This window comes from Myxocyprinus asiaticus, chromosome 27, assembly GCF_019703515.2.
Source record: "Myxocyprinus asiaticus isolate MX2 ecotype Aquarium Trade chromosome 27, UBuf_Myxa_2, whole genome shotgun sequence".
Lineage (NCBI taxonomy): Eukaryota > Metazoa > Chordata > Actinopteri > Cypriniformes > Catostomidae > Myxocyprinus > Myxocyprinus asiaticus.
The window spans coordinates 41,409,541-41,428,505 of record NC_059370.1 but is presented as its reverse complement, the minus strand read 5'-3'; the positions used below and the strand labels follow the sequence as shown (position 1 = coordinate 41,428,505).

The 18,965-nt window shown below is 40.0% G+C and overlaps 1 protein-coding gene across 4 annotated transcripts in view; it reads right to left on the bottom strand.

The window, feature by feature from the left end:
* The window catches only part of LOC127417787 (transcriptional regulator ATRX-like), a 62,769-nt gene that overhangs the window by 29,324 nt on the left and 14,480 nt on the right, over window positions 1-18,965 (bottom strand). For all 4 annotated transcript variants that reach the window (XM_051658011.1, XM_051658015.1, XM_051658014.1 and 1 more), the window contains 12 exons: window positions 13,015-13,157; window positions 12,767-12,931; window positions 11,558-11,684; window positions 11,334-11,433; window positions 11,046-11,234; window positions 9,938-10,082; window positions 8,669-8,778; window positions 8,400-8,546; window positions 4,754-4,931; window positions 4,473-4,610; window positions 2,114-2,289; window positions 1,895-2,012 (listed from right to left, as the gene is read on the bottom strand). In XM_051658011.1, the coding sequence (XP_051513971.1) occupies window positions 1,895-2,012; window positions 2,114-2,289; window positions 4,473-4,610; window positions 4,754-4,931; window positions 8,400-8,546; window positions 8,669-8,778; window positions 9,938-10,082; window positions 11,046-11,234; window positions 11,334-11,433; window positions 11,558-11,684; window positions 12,767-12,931; window positions 13,015-13,157 (1,736 nt within the window). The remainder of the gene's footprint in view (window positions 1-1,894; window positions 2,013-2,113; window positions 2,290-4,472; window positions 4,611-4,753; window positions 4,932-8,399; window positions 8,547-8,668; window positions 8,779-9,937; window positions 10,083-11,045; window positions 11,235-11,333; window positions 11,434-11,557; window positions 11,685-12,766; window positions 12,932-13,014; window positions 13,158-18,965) is intronic.

The following is an 18,965-nucleotide window of genomic DNA, read 5'->3' as shown; positions in this document are numbered from 1 at the left end:
ACTTGCAGATCACGGGAGACAAACAGTGCCTTTGTAACAAAGTGTCAGCTAGTGTTAACCCAAACATGAAAACTTGTATTTACTCACTTTCCTGTCATTTCAAATCCATTTGTCTCTCTTCCGTGGAACACAAAAGGAATTATTTTAAAGAATGTATGGAAAAGAGAAGCACAAACAAAGACAGCATTAAGCGACCAGGGTCTGTCAAGCTTCACAGAAGAAAGCAAGTAATACGGATTTGCAATGACATGAGGACGAGTAAATGATGACCGAATTTTCAAACTAAAATAAGTCGTAGTGTTCTCTAAATTGCTGAATGTGAATTTACCCACATGCCAGCGAGAAACTGGATCATGGTTTGGGTAAAGCAGTCCACCTGGACAAAACTATAACTTCTGAGGGACAGGAGGGTGGGAAAGAGTGTCTGGTTGGTGGTCCCTGGGGGTCTGCACCCACAGTCACAACAGCAGTGCAGTAGCATTGCAGCGGCTCAGAGAAAAAGCCAGTCTAATGAGCCTCTGGCGGGAGAATTCTCCCAAAGCTCTTCATTAGACAAGGATGTGGGAATTTGTTCAGATCGCCCTGCAGCCTGGTGCCAGCTGCCATTCTCTCTCTCTCCCAACTGTAGAGCTGCTTTAGAACAAGCACGGTCTGAGCTATAACACCACTAAACCACTTAATTGAAGGAAAGAAGAAAAAAAAAAAGCTGGTTTCACCTCAAAGACTGAAAACTCCTATTGCAGGATGTAAGGCCAGTGCAATACAAGAAGGGATAAAGCCGACAGACTCACTATACCACATGCAGTGCAATTTGAACAATGAAAACAACATGAAACTGCATCTGCAACACATTGAACTTCAGTAAAGTGACAAATTTGAACAACAACATCATCTATGAAAAAGTAGGACAGACTTGATTTTATCCCTCAGAATGGACTGTATAAGAACATTTATTAAGGAATTACATAGGATCTAGTGATTGACCGAAATGTTTTTATTTATTTTTTATGGTCGATGCCGATATCTTGAGCAGGGTGGCCTATAGGCCGATATAATGCCGATAAATATGATATCATACACAATTTATCATGATAGTAAATGACATGCAGAACATAGCTACAAATTGTATTAACTTTTTATAATTATTTTTACTCAAAATGCATGAGGTAAAAATCTTGATAAAAATAATGGAGCCATGTTTTCCAGTTGTTGTTTTTTTTTTTTACATATGAACACAAGGTAGAATGATATTTAATCATTATTTAACCCCCCAAAAATTGTGAATGAACAGGGTGTGCAAAACTTCATTCACTTTTTGGAACCCAGTTGAATGTTGTTATAAATTATAATACTGAATTATTATTATGAGGACTATATACAGTATGTTTTATACATTATATTTCTGTCGTATATACTTACCTTCACCTGAAGCTTTTATTTTGACAGAAAAAGTGCAGTGTGAAGTTTACAGTTTCCCTCACTACACGTCTGGTGAAACGCTGTCATCGCCTCCTTTTCTGTGATAAGCCTACTGGGGGGACTTTATAGATTTGTATAATAAACTGTAGCGGTACAGATGTTTAGAATTGCATGAAGGAGTGAACCTGCAGCACTTTGCTTTCGCAATGCACGGGAACCGCTCTGAGATGCTGACACAGTAGGGACAGCCTTCTTTGCGTGTCATGCAACATTCGTGAGCCAGAGGGATGCAGTTTTGTATCAGCCAAACTGATTAACAAGTATCGGCCGATGCCGATAATTCAAAAATACCAAATATCGGCCGATTTATCGATATATCGGTCGACCACTAATAGGATCAATTTTGATTTTATGTTGACTTTAAGACAAAGAGGGAAGGCAGAAGATACAAGATGTAGACAAAGTAGATTCGTACCTGTAAAGTGCTCTAGATAGTATCGATAAAGCTTGCACTGAATGGGCGTTAACCGTATTGCTAACACATACTCGTGTTTGGGAGGCAGGAATTTTGTAAGGGCAGTGTAGTCCCTTCTCTGTGAAAAAATAGAAAAGTAATTTGTGAACATTACTATTTTATTAACTCAATGACAGATATAATTGGTATTAAGTCAAATGGTTATGGCCTTTGGCTTACTTGGACACATCCTGCCAGCATCTCGTAAAGGATGTGTGCACGTTTCTTCATGACACGGACATCAGTGAGCGTGGAGTCAGCACACTGGCCGTTCTGGATGGGGTTGATGAAGCGGTTTCTGAACTCCTTCACAGAACCTAGCAGATTCTCCTTGATGAAGTTCACCATACAATGATCTGAGGAGAGAACATAAGACCTTCGCTATCACTTTGATTTACTGGCTGATCCGTAATTTCCACGAGTCACGGTAAACATGTTTTATTAATCCATGGTTACCATCAAGCCTTATTTGCAATGACCCAGGCTGCTCAAAGGAGTAAAAACTAGGACATGTAAGGGGGCCTGGGTAGCTCAGTGGTAAAATATGCTGGCTACCACCCCTGGAGTTCGCTAGTTTGAATCCCAGGGCGTGCTGAGCGACTCTTGCCAGGTCTCCTAAGCAACCAAATTGGCCCGGTTGCTAGGGAGGGTAGTGTCACATGGGGTAACCTCCTCGTGGTCGCTATAATGTGGTTCGCTCTCGGTGGGGTGCGTGGTGAGTTGAGCGTGGATGCCGCGGTGGATGGCGTGAAGCCTCCACATGCGCTATGTCTCCGTGGCAACGCGCTCAACAAGCCATATGATAAGATGCGCGGGTTGGCGGTCTCAGACGCAGAGGCAACTGGGATTCGTCCTCCGCCACCCGGATTGAGGTGAGTCACTACGCAACCACGAGGACCTAAAAGCACATTGGGAATTGGGTATTCCAAATTAGGGAGAAAGGGGGAAAAATCCAAAAAACAAAATAGCACATGACCAAAATTTGACCAAGTTCATGAGTTTCATGGCATCAAAACATTCAAATATATTCACAGTTTTGTTTGATGTAGTTAACAGCAAGAACCTAAGTTATTTTTAAAAATAAAAGTATGCTCTCAGAGTCACGTCTGATTTCAGACTTTCACACCCCTCTAAACACTACATTCAAAACAAACTGTTAGTCACTTGTCAGGATGATCACATATGACATCACACCGCAAAGAAGCCCGATTCCCCTATTTCTTTTGGACACTTTCCCCTGAAGACAATTTATTTACTTTTTGCACATTTTATGTTGTTTATCATTTCAAATAAACGCCTCTCCGAGTCCTGATGCCACAACCACTGTGTCGGTCTCTTGCTCATCCCACCACAATGGTCACTTCCCATCTAAGTGGGTAGTTCTTGTACAGAGTAAGTTGCAAAGTGAACCAGACTTTATCAACAAGTCCAGGGCTCGACATTAACGCTTGTCTGGGACAAGTGGATTTTTGAAGGGGCAAGTGAAAGAGAATTTTACTTGCCCAACCAAACAAGTAGCCTGATAAAACGTCAATAACAAAGTCACTTATTACAATATTCATATTCTGCTGTTAAAAATATTATCTACAGTGCGTAGGCTGCCGCATAGAGTGGAAGCCAGAGGTGTCTTTCGAACAACAATGCCATGCTTGACCAATCAAAATTGAATTCCACATTATTTCAGGCTGCGAGCCGCAGAGTTTTAACTTTCTATTTAGCTAGCGATCTAGTAATAGGCAGTATGTTTCTCAAGCCTCCACAGCCCGGCCAAGCACCTGGTAAAATGGCAAAAGCCCAAAAGAGAACCACTGAGATGGATGTGCATGAATCTAAAAGGGAGAGGAAATGCATCCCTACCTGGAAGAATTAATTTGACTGGGTGCGGTACGAGGAGGAAGACAAAGTGATGTTCTGCACGGTCTGTCGGATGCATACCAACTTGGCTGACAAGTTACTATTCCTTTAAATTTTAGTTGTGTAGCTGATCGACTTGGCTGAACTGTGTTCTCAACTTTAAAAATAAGTGGCTAACTGATGATTGAGATAAGAAAAAGACATTCACTGTAGCTAATGTCATTAATCACATTGAAACTGTGGCAGCTAGCTAGCTACAGTACATTCCCCGGTTACATGCGCTTGAAGCACAGTGGGTGTATATTCGCTATGTTAAACTGTCTGCACTGTGATCTTAATGTGATCCCCACAAGCTTTGAACGATGGCAAATGGAGGCTTTTGTTTTTTCTTCCTTTTGTCCAAGTAGAAAAAGTTACTTATCCAGAGAGAAAAAAGGACTAGTCAATGACCAAGCTACTTGTTCGTAGGACAAGCACATGACAATGCTTGATGTCGAGCCCTGAAGTCAAAAGTCTGGCTACCCGAGACCAAGAATGATCTCAAGGACTTTATCAACACTTATACACAGCTCAATTGAATGGCTATCTATCTTTGTTTTAAAGCTGTGACCACTAATCTTGTAAACACCTTGCTACTGCTACTGACATTTCTTTCTATAGCAACAATTTCACTGATGAGACTAACACTCTATGAGGTTGTTCTGCAGAGGAGTTCCTGTCAGGATCACTCGCCGTCGCGTCCTAATGGAGTTCATGGCTTTGGAAACAGCAGACGCTTCGTTCTTCAACACGTGACCCTCATCACAAATCACAAAATCTGGACCTGTGCATTAAAGCATAATCATCAGTTCATGTCCATTATCTGAAAGTGTCTACTGCTCACATAGTGAATGTGAAGTGGTAGCACTTTGCTAATGCAGTAACATGTAAGCATTGATAGCATCTAAGCCTGATGGTACACTTCACCTGGATCCACTAGAGTTTTCTGAAAGATTTCTTTCAGCTTCTTGCTCTTGATGTTTCGGCCTTGCGTGAGGTTACGGTACATCTCATAGCCAATGATCATGACGCCACCGTCTTCCTGCCAGCGCTGTAAAGCGTACGCTCTCTCTTGAGGTCTCTTTACAGTGGCCAGTTCTGTCACCTGGAACACAAACAATCAGTCACATCCATGACAGTGTGTCCACTGTAATGATCTGAATGTTACTTGGAAATTAGAAGTATAAAAGGTATATACAGGCAATGAAGACGACACAGATACATGGTGAGGTCACTCATCAATATTGGAAAATTATCCAATATGGCTCTGTGATGAATCTCTGAAAAAATTACATTTAAATGGGACACAATAAAGAAAACTTAAGAGAGCTTGGTGTACCATGTAGACATACTCTACTACTCTAGCCCACCCAGACCATTTATTGAAACTAAGTTGCAGAAAAACAGCTCTCAGAAAGCTTTATTGATATGACATCGCAACCATGAGCTCATTAACTGATGACCAGGCCAACACAGAATCTGATTCAGATTTATTAGTGTGAAAACTTATTTTAAAGTCATTACAATTATCTGTAGTATTCTGAAATCCACAAAATGTAGTCACTAATTTTCACTTGAAATATTTAAGCAACATACTTCCAATTATTATATTAAAGGGATAGTTCACCCAAAAATGAAAATTCTCTCATTTACTCACCCTTATGCCATCCCAGATGTGTATGACATTCTTTCTATAGCAGAACACAAACAAAGATTTTTAGATGTATATTTCAGCTCTGTTGGTCCATACAATGCAAGTGAATGGTGATCAGTTCTTTGTAGCTCCAAAAGTCACATAAAGGAAACAGAAGTAATCCATAAGACTGCAGTGGTTAAATCCATATCTTCAGAGGCGATATAACAGGTATGGATGAGAAACAGATAAAAATGTAAGTCCTTTTTTTTACTCTAAATCTCCACTTTCACTTTCACATCTGAATGTGAATGTGGAGTGTGACGAGGAGGAGGGCGCGGCCGGGCTGTAAGGATGGACGCCTGGCGCTGAATCATCCCAATCAGCCGGGAGAGGGATAAAGAGGAGCCGGAGATGCCAGCTGGAGAGAGAGAGCTGTGTGTGCGTGCATCAGTTTTATGTTGAGTTTAATTAGTCTTCGTGATTGTTAATCTGGTTCCCGCCACCTCCTTTCCATTGAGCAAGAGACGTTGTCTGTAGGGCTGGGACGATTCATCGACGTAATCGACGTCATCGATTACAGAAATACGTCGGCTGGCATAACATGCGTCGGCGCGTCGCAAAGGAGTAATTAAAATGGCAGCGCCCGGTTTAAGTATGGATTCCCCCGAAGAACAAGCTGCAGCTAAAAAAAACTCGCCTACGGTCATCTAAAGCGTGGGAGTATTTTAGCCAGAGACCCAACAATGTGGGGCTGTGTAAGCTATGCAAATTGGAAATGGCTTATCACAGCACTACAACCGCCATGAACGAACACTTGAAGCAAAAGCATCCCAGAGCGCTTTGTCAAGATGGCAGCAAGGTAGCACCATAATTCCCATTTACTTTTTGTCCCCACCCAAGCATAACATTTAAGTATTACAACACGTGTTTCTGTTAGTAGTAGTCACTTAAAGTTGATTTTCTAAATGTTTCCTCATCGCCCCCATGTTAAAAGTAATTTCTGCACCGCTGCTAACGCAGGGTGACCATACGTCCTCTTTTTCGGACCTTAAAAAAGCGTCCGTCCGGGATTTCGAAATTTGCGAAAATGTCCGGGAATCGGCTTTAGTTGCATTATGATGTGCATCTGGTCTAATACTTCACTGTGTTCGCGCATATTTGCATTGATTTAACCCCTCTTTGTAAGTCCCGCCTTCTCGCACACCAATTGGTCAATTATAAGAGGCTTGCAGCAACTATTGGCCAAATTCCTGCCTGTCAATCTCTCCGTGAACGCGCAAAGCACTGTTGTGTTCGGCATCAAACAGTTGCTTGACAACAGCAGCAAATGACAGCTGAGTGGAAACAATGCCCAAACAAAAGTGCAAATTTACTGAAGATTTGCAAATAAATTCCCATGCTTTCATCCAGGTCGAGATTCGTGGAAAGCAGAATGTATGACATGTAAAGCTGGCACTTATGTGTCAGTTGCTAATAAAGGTGCACGTGATTTAGAAGCACACATTAGCTCTGAAAAGCATAAAGGGTCAGCAAAAGGTGAAAGTTCATCAGGTAAATTAACGGACTACTTTTTGCGACCAGGTAAAATTGTTATCACATTGCTTTATTTTCCATGGCCATTCAAAATAATAGTAATAGTAAATGAAGGTACACTCATGGCATCTAATATTTTATTTTAGTACATGGACATTCAAAAGAACGTTGGACATTTATATATATATATATATATATATATATATATATATATATATATATATATATATATGTATGTTATGCTAATAGAGTGTCTTTTTCACTGTATTAAAGTTTGCATTCATAGTAACACTGTTTTTTGTTGCAGAATAATGTCCTGCAGTGCACACTTTGTTTCTTGTACATTTGTTTGTGTTTAAGAGATGTAATAAAATATTGAAACATTAACGAGACAAGTTTTTTATATATATTTTGGGTTAATTAATTATTATATTAATCAAGTAATAAATATAAAAAAATCTTTAGAATAATCGGCCAATTAGTCGTTAGATTAATCGACTAATCGGAAAAAGAATAGTTAGATTAATCGATAAAAAAATAATTGTTAGGTGCAGCCCTAGTTGTCTGTTACATGGAGATTGAATAAAAAAGGACTTAAATATTGTTCTGTTTCTCATCCACACCAATTATATCGCTTCTTAAGATATGGATTTAAACATTGGAAAATGATGGATTACTTTTATGTTTCCTTTTTGTAGCTCCACAAATCACATAAGGTCTGATCACCATTCACTTGCATTGTATGGAGATATTTGACTACAAATCTAAGTTTGTGTTTTGCAGAATCTGGTATGGCATGAGGGTAAGTAAATAAAGGATTTTAATTTTGGGGTGAACTATCCCTTTAAATGGTTACATTTCTAATGTTGTTTTTGATTATACTAATGAGGTCCATTTTATGCAAGAAAAGCAGATCAAAAACTATTTTATATAATGATTTCAAAATGGCGCAAAGAAGGGTTCAATATTTTGGCTAATTTGATTATGTAGGTTTCAAATCAATAAGACTCAATTTAAAACAGTTTACCAGGTTCTAACCCAAAGATAGCTCACAAAATGTGTCAAAAATGTGAACTCACATATTTATATTTCAACTCATTGGCCTGCCCTACTGATCAACAGTGTGAAGTGTGCAGGTATGTGGAGGTTAGCCAATTTTAAGTGTTCATTTACATAGAGTCCTTGAAGGTACAGTTGCTAAAACAGCCTGTTTTATTGTAAAGGTCAATTGTTTTTGTGCACGAAACTGTACGAACATTACAGGTGGACTTCAGGGGGAAAAATTAAAAGAAGAGGTTATCTTTAAAATAATACCGCACATTGTCAAGAGTATCAAACCCTTGGGAATGACACAAAACAAGAGTAATGGGAAGATATCTGCGTGATACAATACCAAATCTCTACCTCTAAACTCTCCTCGTCCTTCAGGCCTTCCTGCCACTTTTCAAACTCATTGAGCCAGTTGAGCACAGTGTTGAGCGGACACACCACCAGAGCCGTGGAGAAGTTCAGCTTCTCACAGAGCAGCACAGTGTGGAGAAACACCACCACCTACAGGATGACAAGAGAAAAGCAGCCGAGTTAAATAAACTGAGAACAAACCCAATTCTAAATTGTCATAAAGTTGAAATAAGATGCAAGGCGGTTTAAGGGCAAAACTAAAGCACAGTTACCTGGAGGGTTTTCCCCAGACCCATGCAATGGGCAAGAATGCAGCCAGAGCCAGATGACTTCCCTACCTTGGCCACTGACTCGCAGCAGCAGTCCCACATGAACTGCACACCTGAAGACAAAAAGCCGTCGTCAAAGCATCACTTGCTTCTTCAATTTAGAAGAGGATTTGGCAAGAACCTAATACAACTTCAAGGCTTTATAAAATTCACAGTGCATTTCATTTCTGTAATGTGGACATTTCCTGATTTTCACATCGTAATTTGATTGGATTTTGAGAAGTGAGCAGGTTATATTGTTTATTATTGGTTAAACATCAATATTAAGAGGCGCCACAAGTCAATGCATTTTGACTAAAATATCACAAATTGGTATTTTTTCTTTAAAATAAAGGTGCGTTGATGAAGTATGCATAATAAGACGACAGACATTTATTAAGAAGGTAAATAAGGCCATTTTGATTGAGTTACATTAGCTAACCCTTGTCAAGGATACTGAAGGACTTTATCAGCTAGAAATATTATATTAAACTGTCAGTTTTCCATGCAATAGAAATCTGATTAGGTATGTAATGGTATCACAAAATTGACAGTCATCATACCGTTGACATTTTCAGTACATTAACGTTTCCATTGTAAACAATTCAATTAAGAGACAATCCGCTACATTTACACAGCATCATAACTTGATAAAAAAATATCTTCAATATTGCATGATGAGCATGAATGCTAGTGAAAACAGTGTATAGGCCAAGGTTTCTGTTAGCTGGTTGTTTTTGACAGTTAAAACGTCCCATGATATCGAGGGAAGCTCAGTTTAATCGTGCATGCGATCCTCTCTGCGCTATCCTGTAACCGGAGCTCGCACATCGAGGGAAGCCTACAGTTTCCTACAGTAGTAGGAAAGAAAAGAAAGCATCGCTTGGGCGAGAGATTCTCGGAAGATCGCGTGACACGCAAGCGATACCAGCCTTCAATCACCCTGCGCACATCCGCGTACCGTATGAGAAGCACATTTAGCGCTTATAAAGTGCCAAAAGCAACAAAGATATCATACGTTTGCTTCGGCGGCCCAAAATATCACTGTTCTTTTTTTTTTTTTCAGTAAGTATTGTTGTAAGTATATTAAAAATAATATTATTAAAACAAAACAATTCATAATATTAAGTATTATTTAAAAAATTCTAATAAAAGCAATGCACTTTAATACCCCTGTATTGTTTGTGATTTTTTCACTGTAAACAAAATCAAACCATAAAGCTGCTGGCTCACCATCCACCTGATGGGGTTTAAGTTTGGTCACCAGGTTCCTGTGAACCTGCAACAGTGGCTCCTTGGTCTCTTCATCTTCATCGAGCACGAGCTTTGTTGTGATGGGACAGGTGACCTGTGAGGATTCCTGGTCTAACACAATGGTCTAAAGCCAAGGAGAAATCCAGATTTGAGCTTTCCCTCATCAAGATGCCACCTTGCAAGTAGCAATGACTATTAGGGCTGGGCGATATGTGAAAAATATTTTTGCAATAATTGACTTAAAAACATCACGATATCCGATTGCATCGTCAACCCCTTGCCGAGGGTCTGTGAATTTTTTTTGCTTTATTGAGTTTGCTTTAAAAATGTCATTAATTTACTGAAACACAAAAAAACTTTCTAAATTCAAATTGCACTTTAAACTAAACTGAAAAAGCAATAAAACAACGAAGTGATCAAAAAATCGTATTTAACCACCTCGCCGAATCCAAACATTTACCGCCTCCAAAGGCTCCACTTGCATCACGGAATCCGCAATGCATGCCAACCGCGAGGAAATAACACGAATTAAACTCACAGCACCTCCCGAGATGATCGGAGATCATTTTCAGCATTCTCACACATGACGTTATTCTTGCAAACAGTTTTCAGACCAATGAAACAGAGAAACGACATGTGCTTGTTCCACGAGACAGGCTTGCGCTACACGCCTCTAAACAAACAGCAAATCAGACACGAGCATTGACGGCTTTTCTTTTGTCTGTTTCTTCAAGCGCACGTCTTTGTTCTTGTCATGCGTCACTCCGAGACGTCGCCCGCCTGTTGCGGGTAGATGAGCAAAATTACCCGTGCATGAAATACATTTGGACGAGGAGCTTGCGAACTGGTGTCAGCCTCGTCGCATTTGGCGGAAGGCGGGTGCTAGTTTCACACCATGGCCACTGTTTAATATGGCGATTTCCCAGATCCATGGTTTTGCCATTTCCTGATATTATCGATCATCATCTGTTCGCAATCGGCATCGGGATCTTTGCAAGACATCGTCGATATCCGATTACATCGTCATATCGCCCAGCCCTTATGACGATTAAGCTTCATATCTGCAACATATTGTATTTTCAGGTACCTCTCGTAGTTTCTGTCTTAACTGCTCCCTCTCAGCGATACGTTTCCTCCTCTCCTCCTCTTCCTTCAGGGCATCTCTGGTCTCTGTCCGCAGTTTCTCATCTTTAATAATTTTGCGTATCTTCTTGCGATTTTTGGGTGTTCCGTTTTCATCGTCGTCTTCCCCATCTCCATCACCTTCCCCACCACTCTGTAGAAAAGGAAAGCAAATGTTCACAAAAAGATGACATTATCAGACTCCGTCATCATTGTGCTGATAGAGATCTCCAGCATCTTCAATATACTGTACCTTGCCACTGGACGATGAGTCCTGAACCTTAATACGCCGTCGTTTTTTCTTTTCTTTCTGGTAACTCCTCTCTTTGTCCTTGCTGGCTTTTTTGGCCGATCTAGAAGTGTTACCAGAAGTATCACCAGTTACAGGCTTTCTGCCTTTTTTTATTAAATAAGACAGTACAGAGAATCAAGAAATTATAAGGACAAGATACAGGTACCACTTTCATATTTCCTTACCGAGTTTTGCGTTTATTGCTCTTGTCTTCATCCTCATCTGCACTCACAGCCTCACTGAGTGCTGAAGAATCACTAGAGGACGAGCCAGACTGCTTGAAGTCAGAGTCTGCCGAGTCGTCACTGGACACTACACAAACCATTAACAAAACCACTAAAGAACAGTTCAGCTGTGGTGACATGTCAGTTTAATGGAGTGTTCTGTTAATAGGGCTTAACATTAAGAATGGCCTGAGGCCAGCGTGAGAGAGTTTCAGGCCTGCTGATGTAAATGCCACCAGTTCAGTCTCTACATCTTGTGTTAGTTGATCATGTCTTTTTATGTCTTGCAAATTTCAAGATTCGGCTTTCTGTGATGTACTGAACATTGTTGTTCTTAATTCTGATGATTTAAAGGAATAGTTCACCCAATGATGAAAATTCCCAGATGTGTATGACTTTCCTTCTTCAGCAGAACACAAACGAAGATTTATCGAAGAATATCTCAGCTCTGTAGGTCCATACAATGCAAGTGAATGGTGACAAAAACATTTATGCTGCCTTTATGTGCTTTTTGAAGCTGCAAATTTCTGGCCACCATTCAATTGCATTGTGAGGACCTACAGAGCTGAGATATTCTACTAAAAATCTTCACTTGTGTTCTGCAGAAGAAAGAAAGTCATACACATCTGGGATGACATGAGGGTGAGTAAATGATGAGAGGATTTTCATTTTTGGGTGAACTATTCCTTTAAATCATCAGAATTAAGAACAACAATATTCAGTACATCACAGAAAGCCAAATCTTGAAGTTTGCAAGACATAAAAAGACATGATCAACTAACACAAGATGTAGTAACTGAACTGGTCTTTAAATAAGACATTGATCTTTCATAAATATCTAACAAGTAAACAAAGATTCTATTGATTGGTTTTGCTGAAATTGCTAAAACAATTATTTGAGAGAGTCCTGGAAGCATCAGTTAAAATGAGTTGAAAATGATCACAAAATTACTGTTTTCCAGCAAAAATGTGCTTCTGAATCTGTAGCTCTTCTGGAGCTATAATAGCAAATATGTTGTATCTTGTTTGTTTGTTTGTAAAGAAAACTTCATTCTGACACATATATTGCTACAAATACAACTTTTATGTTGTAAGGCTTGTGAAAATATCGGCAGGGCAAGTACAAGTCTCAACTTCTGGCCGATCTTTATTGTTCGGCTCTGAACAAACCTTTTCGTCTCCCTTTCTTCTTAGTTTCTTTCTTGGTCTTGACAGGTGTCTCGTCGTCCGAGTCACCCTCACTTAGAGTCAGCTTCTTACGCAACAAACGGTGCCTACGTCCACCCTTCTTCACATCAACATCTGAGCCGGAGTCTGACGTTTCCTCATCTTCCTCTTTAGGGAACCATTTGGACATTGCATATGTTAATAACACAACACGTATGAAGTTAAATACAAGTCTCTGATTGTTAACTCACCATTTCCATCTTGCTCCTTGGAATCATCCTTTCCTTTCTTTGGCTTTTCCTCCTCTTTGTCAGTATTTTCATCATCTGATGAACTCTCGGCTCCAGATGAATAGTTGGCTTTAATCTGAGCGAGCAGCATCCTTTTGGCAATTCTTTTAGAAGAGACGGAAACAAGATTAGTCCAGACTAAAAATTACAATTTGTTATTTTGACCTTTAAATGTACAGCACTAGTTTGATAATGTTACATGTGTAATCGCCTTATAGTACAATAGGCCGATTTTTAGAGGGAAAATAAAGAAAAAACTCAATACCTCAAACAATTCCTGTAAACCACTAGGTAATAAAGTAACAAAAAACTAAATTAATCATCGTTTAGTTGGATGTGCGCTGTGGCACCGAAAACCTCCGTCAATGCACATCCAACTAAACGATGATTAATTTAGTTTTTAATTACTACTGCGTAGTAGTAAAACGCATTTGTATGATAAAACATTGTTAACGTAGAGTTGATATGGAAACATAACATGATATTAAACGCTTTAAGATAATAAACCTATAATTTCATGGGAGCCGGTTCCCGCGTCAGGTGCCAACAGATTGCTTGTGTTGTTTAATGCGCGTGAGAGACGTTTTACCACAGCGCATAACTTACACATCAGTGATATAATTTGTACTGTATAATGTTTAAATGTTATGAATTCTAATTCAAGGCGCGGATTTCCATTTCGTAAACCCGTTTGCCTTCTTGATGGCAAGCAAGTTCCCAGATTTGAACGAATGCATTCAACTACGTGCCGAGCAACAGATAAAGTGAACGCGATCATTCTGACTAAAATATGCTTTCTGATCAAATATTTGGTTTTGGACGCCAAATTTACGTTAATTGATAAGGGATGCAAACTCACGAGGGGAGAAAAGGGTGAGACATTCACTCTTTTTTCCTGGGATTTTTTTATTTTTTTAAGAATAAGTTTTAAGAACTATTTTAATTATTCAAATGTAGGAAATTAAACGGGCCTCGCGTCATGGACACATTACCACCACGGGGCGAGCATGATTTTTAATAATTCAAATATAGGAGCACAAATAAAAAATTAAACAAGTTAATGTTTAATTGCTGTTTCCTGATTATGAAAATGTACCGTAATTGATATGTAACTGAACTAATGCTACGTGCCCACAATCTAACTGTAAGTGATATTAATCATTATGTTATATTAATACTATTATGTTGCTAATAAAAGGTGCCTCACCACGTTCTGAAGACGTCCATCATGAAAAACGCACCAGTTCGATGCACGCGCTGCTGTATCCAAGCACGCGACCATACAAGTGACTGTTTTGGTTTAAAAATTACGAATTTCAGCCAGAGTTGAGGAAAATTAATAAAATGATTATTGATGATATTTTTAGAAGAACAGTACCCTTAATGGGATTAAAACATAGTCCCTTATATGTATAGAATATAGACATGATGGTAATCCATTGCTATGTTTAGAGGAGGGGATGTGTGGGTTTGTGCATGTATATGTATATACAGTTGGAGACAGAAGTTCACATACACTTAGGTTGAAGTCATTAAAACTCATTTTTTACCCACTCCACAGATTTCATATTAGCAAACTATAGTTTTGGCAAGTCGTTTAGGAAATCTACTTTGTGCATAATGAGTTTTTTTTCCAACAATTGTTTACAGACAGATTGTTTCACTTTTAATTGACTATATCACAATTCCAGTGGATCAGAAGTTTACATACAATAAGTTAACTGTGTCTTTAAGCAGCTTAAGCAGGAAAATTCCAGAAAATGATGTCAAACCTTTAGGCAAATAGCTTCTGATAGGAGGTGTACTGAATTTGAGGTGTACCTGTGGATGTATTTTAAGGCCTACCTTCAAACTCAGTGCCTTTTTGCTTGACATCATGGGAAAATCAAAAGAAATCAGCCAAGACCTCAGAAAATAAATTGTGGACCTCCACAAGTCTGGTTCATCCTTGGGAGCAATTTCCAAACGCCTGAAGGTACCACGTTCATCTGTACAAACAATAGTACGCAAGTATAAACACCATGGGACCATGCAGCCATCATACCGCTCAGGAAGGAGACGCATTCTGTCTCCTAGAGATGAACGTATTTTGGTGCGAAAAGTGCAAATCAATCACAGAACAACAGCAAAGGACCTTGTGAAGATGCTGGAGGAAAAAGATAGACAAGTATCTATATCCACAGTAAAATGAGTCCTATATCGACATAACCTGAAAGACTCCTCAGCAAGGAAGAAATCACTGCTCCAAAACCGCAAGTGCACATGGGGACAAAGATCTTACTTTTTGGAGAAATGTCCTCTGGTCTAATAAAAAAAACTAATTGAACTGTTTGGCCATAATGACCATTGTTATGTCATCATGAGGAAGGAAAATTATGTGGATAAAAGCTCGGTTAAAAATGGGTCTTCCAAATGGACAATGACCCCAAGCATACCTCCAAAGTTATGGAAAAATGGCTTAAGGACAACAAAGTCAAGGTATTGGAGTGGCCATCACAAAGCCCTCACCTCAATTTGTGGGCAGAACTGAAAAAGTGTGTGCGAGCAAGGAGGCCTACAAACCTGACTCCGTTACACCAGTTCTGTCTGGAGGAATGGGCCAAAATTCTAGCAACTTATTGTGAGAAGCTTGTGGAAGGCTACCCAAAACGTCTGACACAGGTTAAACAATTAAAAGGCAATGCTACCAAATACTAACAAAGTGTATGTAAACTTCTGATGCACTGGGAATGTGATGAAAGAAATAAAAGCTAAAATAAATCATTCTCTCTACTATTATTCTGACATTTCACATTCTTTTTTTCTCCCCAATTTGGCATGCCCAATTCCCAATGCGCCCTAAGTCCTCGTGGTGGCGTAGTGACTCGCCTCAATCCGGGTGGCGAAGAACGAATCTCAGTTGCCTCCGCGTCTGAGACCCGCGCATCTTATCACGTGGCTTGTTGAGCACGTTACCGCGGAGAAATAGTGCATGTGGAGGCTTCACGCTATTCTCCACGGCATCCACGCACAAGTCACCACGCGCCCCACCGAGAATGAACAACATTATAGTGACCACGAGGAGGTTACCCCATGTGACTCTACCCTCCCTAGCAACTGGGCCAATTTGGTTGCTTAGGAGACCTGACTGGAGTCACTCAGCACACCCTGGATTCGATCTCATGACTCCAGGGGGACATTTCACGTTCTTAATATAAAGTAATGATCCTAACTTACCTAAGACAGGGAATGTTTTCTATGATTAAATGTCAGGAATTGTGAAAAACTGAGTTGAAATGTATTTGGTTAAGGTGTATGTAAACTTCTGACTTCAACTACATATATTCACATATGAATCATGATTCTATCTTCTACCGATTCAAATCAATTCATAAATTTCAAAAATCGATTTTCTAAATGTTAGTTAATAACGTGAGTTTGTCGGAACAAAAAAGGCAGAAATCAACTGCGAGAGCAGTGCAGCACCTGGACGGTTTAGAGAGCACACACCTCACACCATGAGCAGGAAGTGCAGCAGCAGTGGAGTATCCGTGAGTAATATAGAAGGAAAAACATATACATTTGGACAAACTTTGGATTTTTCATCTCCAGAGGAAGAAGGAGCTTGACAAGACTTATGCAATATCCAAGCTTTGTAAGGCGAAGGTGAAGTATGTTGGGAACACTACAAACATGAGGACTCACATCAAACATCATCATCCAGAGATGAAAGACACAGAACAAAAACCTCCAGTAGCAAACATTCCAGTCAACCAACGCACTCTGCACCAATTTTCTAAACTCTGATCGGGCAAAGAAAATAACTCAGTCCATAGCTTATTTCATTTCAAAAGATCTGCGCCCCTACCGCGTCACTGATAATGAAGGCTTTCGGTACATGATCCACACAATTGAGCCAAGGTATAGCATACCATCCAGACGGATTTTTACTGAGAAAGCTGTACCTCAGCTATACCAAGAGACAAAGATTTGATTCAGTGGGATTTTCTTTCTTCGAGACCTTTTAAACTGTCTACCGCAGTCAAATAGGAAAAGTAACACAAAACAGCAATCAAATCTATGTATACATCGAATCGTGACATATATATATATATATATATATATTTATTAGGAGTGTAACGGTTGTCGGTAAAAAAACGAAACGTACGGTTCGCCACCCACAGTTCGGGAAGCGTTGGCACCGCGGTCGGTTCACCTCAAGTTTAATGACGCATCTGGAGCACAAGTTTTGTTCAGCAGTTACAACCACCGCTAATGCACCTAAATGGATCTGCAGATGGATACGCTCCGCCTGTGTTTCACGTGGGTCAACTTGATGACATCACTGTTCTGCAAGCGTTGTGTGTAGTTGAAAATGGCAAGTGGAGAAAACGAGCCACTGATAGAGAAGCCCCCTGCCTTTCTCCTTTCTGGGAACATTTTCTTTTTGCAGTCAATTACAACAGGTATTAAGTTAAAATGTTGATTTAGTAATTAGAGAAAATGTTTTGTTTTTTTTAGTTAAGGACCCTGACGAAAATTAACCATGGTTTTACTATAGTAAAATTGTAGTAACCATGACTGCTGTCACCATGGTTTTCAGAGCAGAAATCATAGTTTTAATACAATTAACCATGGTTTTATAACAGTAATACTGTAGTTTCTATCTAGTAACCATGATTTTACTATATATTGTAACCATGACAGTAACCATGTTTATACTGTGGTTACTATGATTTTACTACAAATGCCATGGTTAAACTATGGTTACTGTTGTAAAACAATGATTGTTATTTAAGGGCAAACCTGTTGAAGTGTTTACCAAATGGATTATTCTTTGGATTTGGCAGTAATATGTTTTTTTCTGAACAAAGCAAATACTGAACCATACCGCAACCGTGACCCTAAAACCGTGATACAAACCGAACCGTGAGAAATTCGAACCGTTACACCCCTAATGTTATATAAATGTCCCTTTTTCAGGACACTGTATTTTAAAGATAATTTTGTAAAAATCCAAATAACTTTACAGATCTTTATTGTAAAAGGGTTTAAACAATGTTTTCCATGCTTGTTCAATGAACCATAAACAATTAATAAACATGCACCTGTGGAACGGTCGTTAAGACACTAACAGCTTACAGACGGTAGGCAATTAAGGTCACAGTTATAAAAACTTAGGACACTAAAGAGACCTTTCAACTGACTCTGAAAAACACCAAAAGAAAGATGCCCAGGGTCCGTGCTCATCTGCGTGAACGTGCCTTAGGCATGCTGCATGGAGGCATGAGGACTGCAGATGTGACCAGGGCAATAAATCGCAATGTCTGTACTGTGAGACGCCTAAGACAGCACTACAGGGAGACAGGAAGGACAGCTGATCGTCCTCGCAGTGGCAGATCACGTGTAACAACACCTGCACAGGATCGGTACATCTGAATATCACACCTGTGGGACAGGTACAGAATGGCAACATCAACTGCCCGAGTTACACCAGGAACGCACAATCCCTCCATCAGAGCTCAGACTGTCCGCAATAGGTTGAGAGAGGCTGGACTGAGGGCTTGTAGGCCTGTTGTAAGGCAGGTCCTTACCAGACATCACTGGCAACAACATCGCATATGGACACAAACCCACCTTCGCTGGACCAGACAGGACTGGCAAAAAGTGCTCTTCACTGACGAGTCACGGTTTTCTCTCACCAGGGGTGATGGTCGGACTCGCGTTTATCGTCGAAGGACTGAGCGTTACACCGTGGCCTGTACTCTGGAGTGGGATCAATTTGGAGGTGAAGGGTCCGTCATGGTCTGGGGCGGTGTTTCACAGCATCATAGGACTGAGCTTGTTGTCATTGCAGGCAATCTCAACGCTGTGCGTTACAGGGAAGACATCCTCCTCCCTCATGTGGTACCCTTCCTGCAGGCTCATCATGA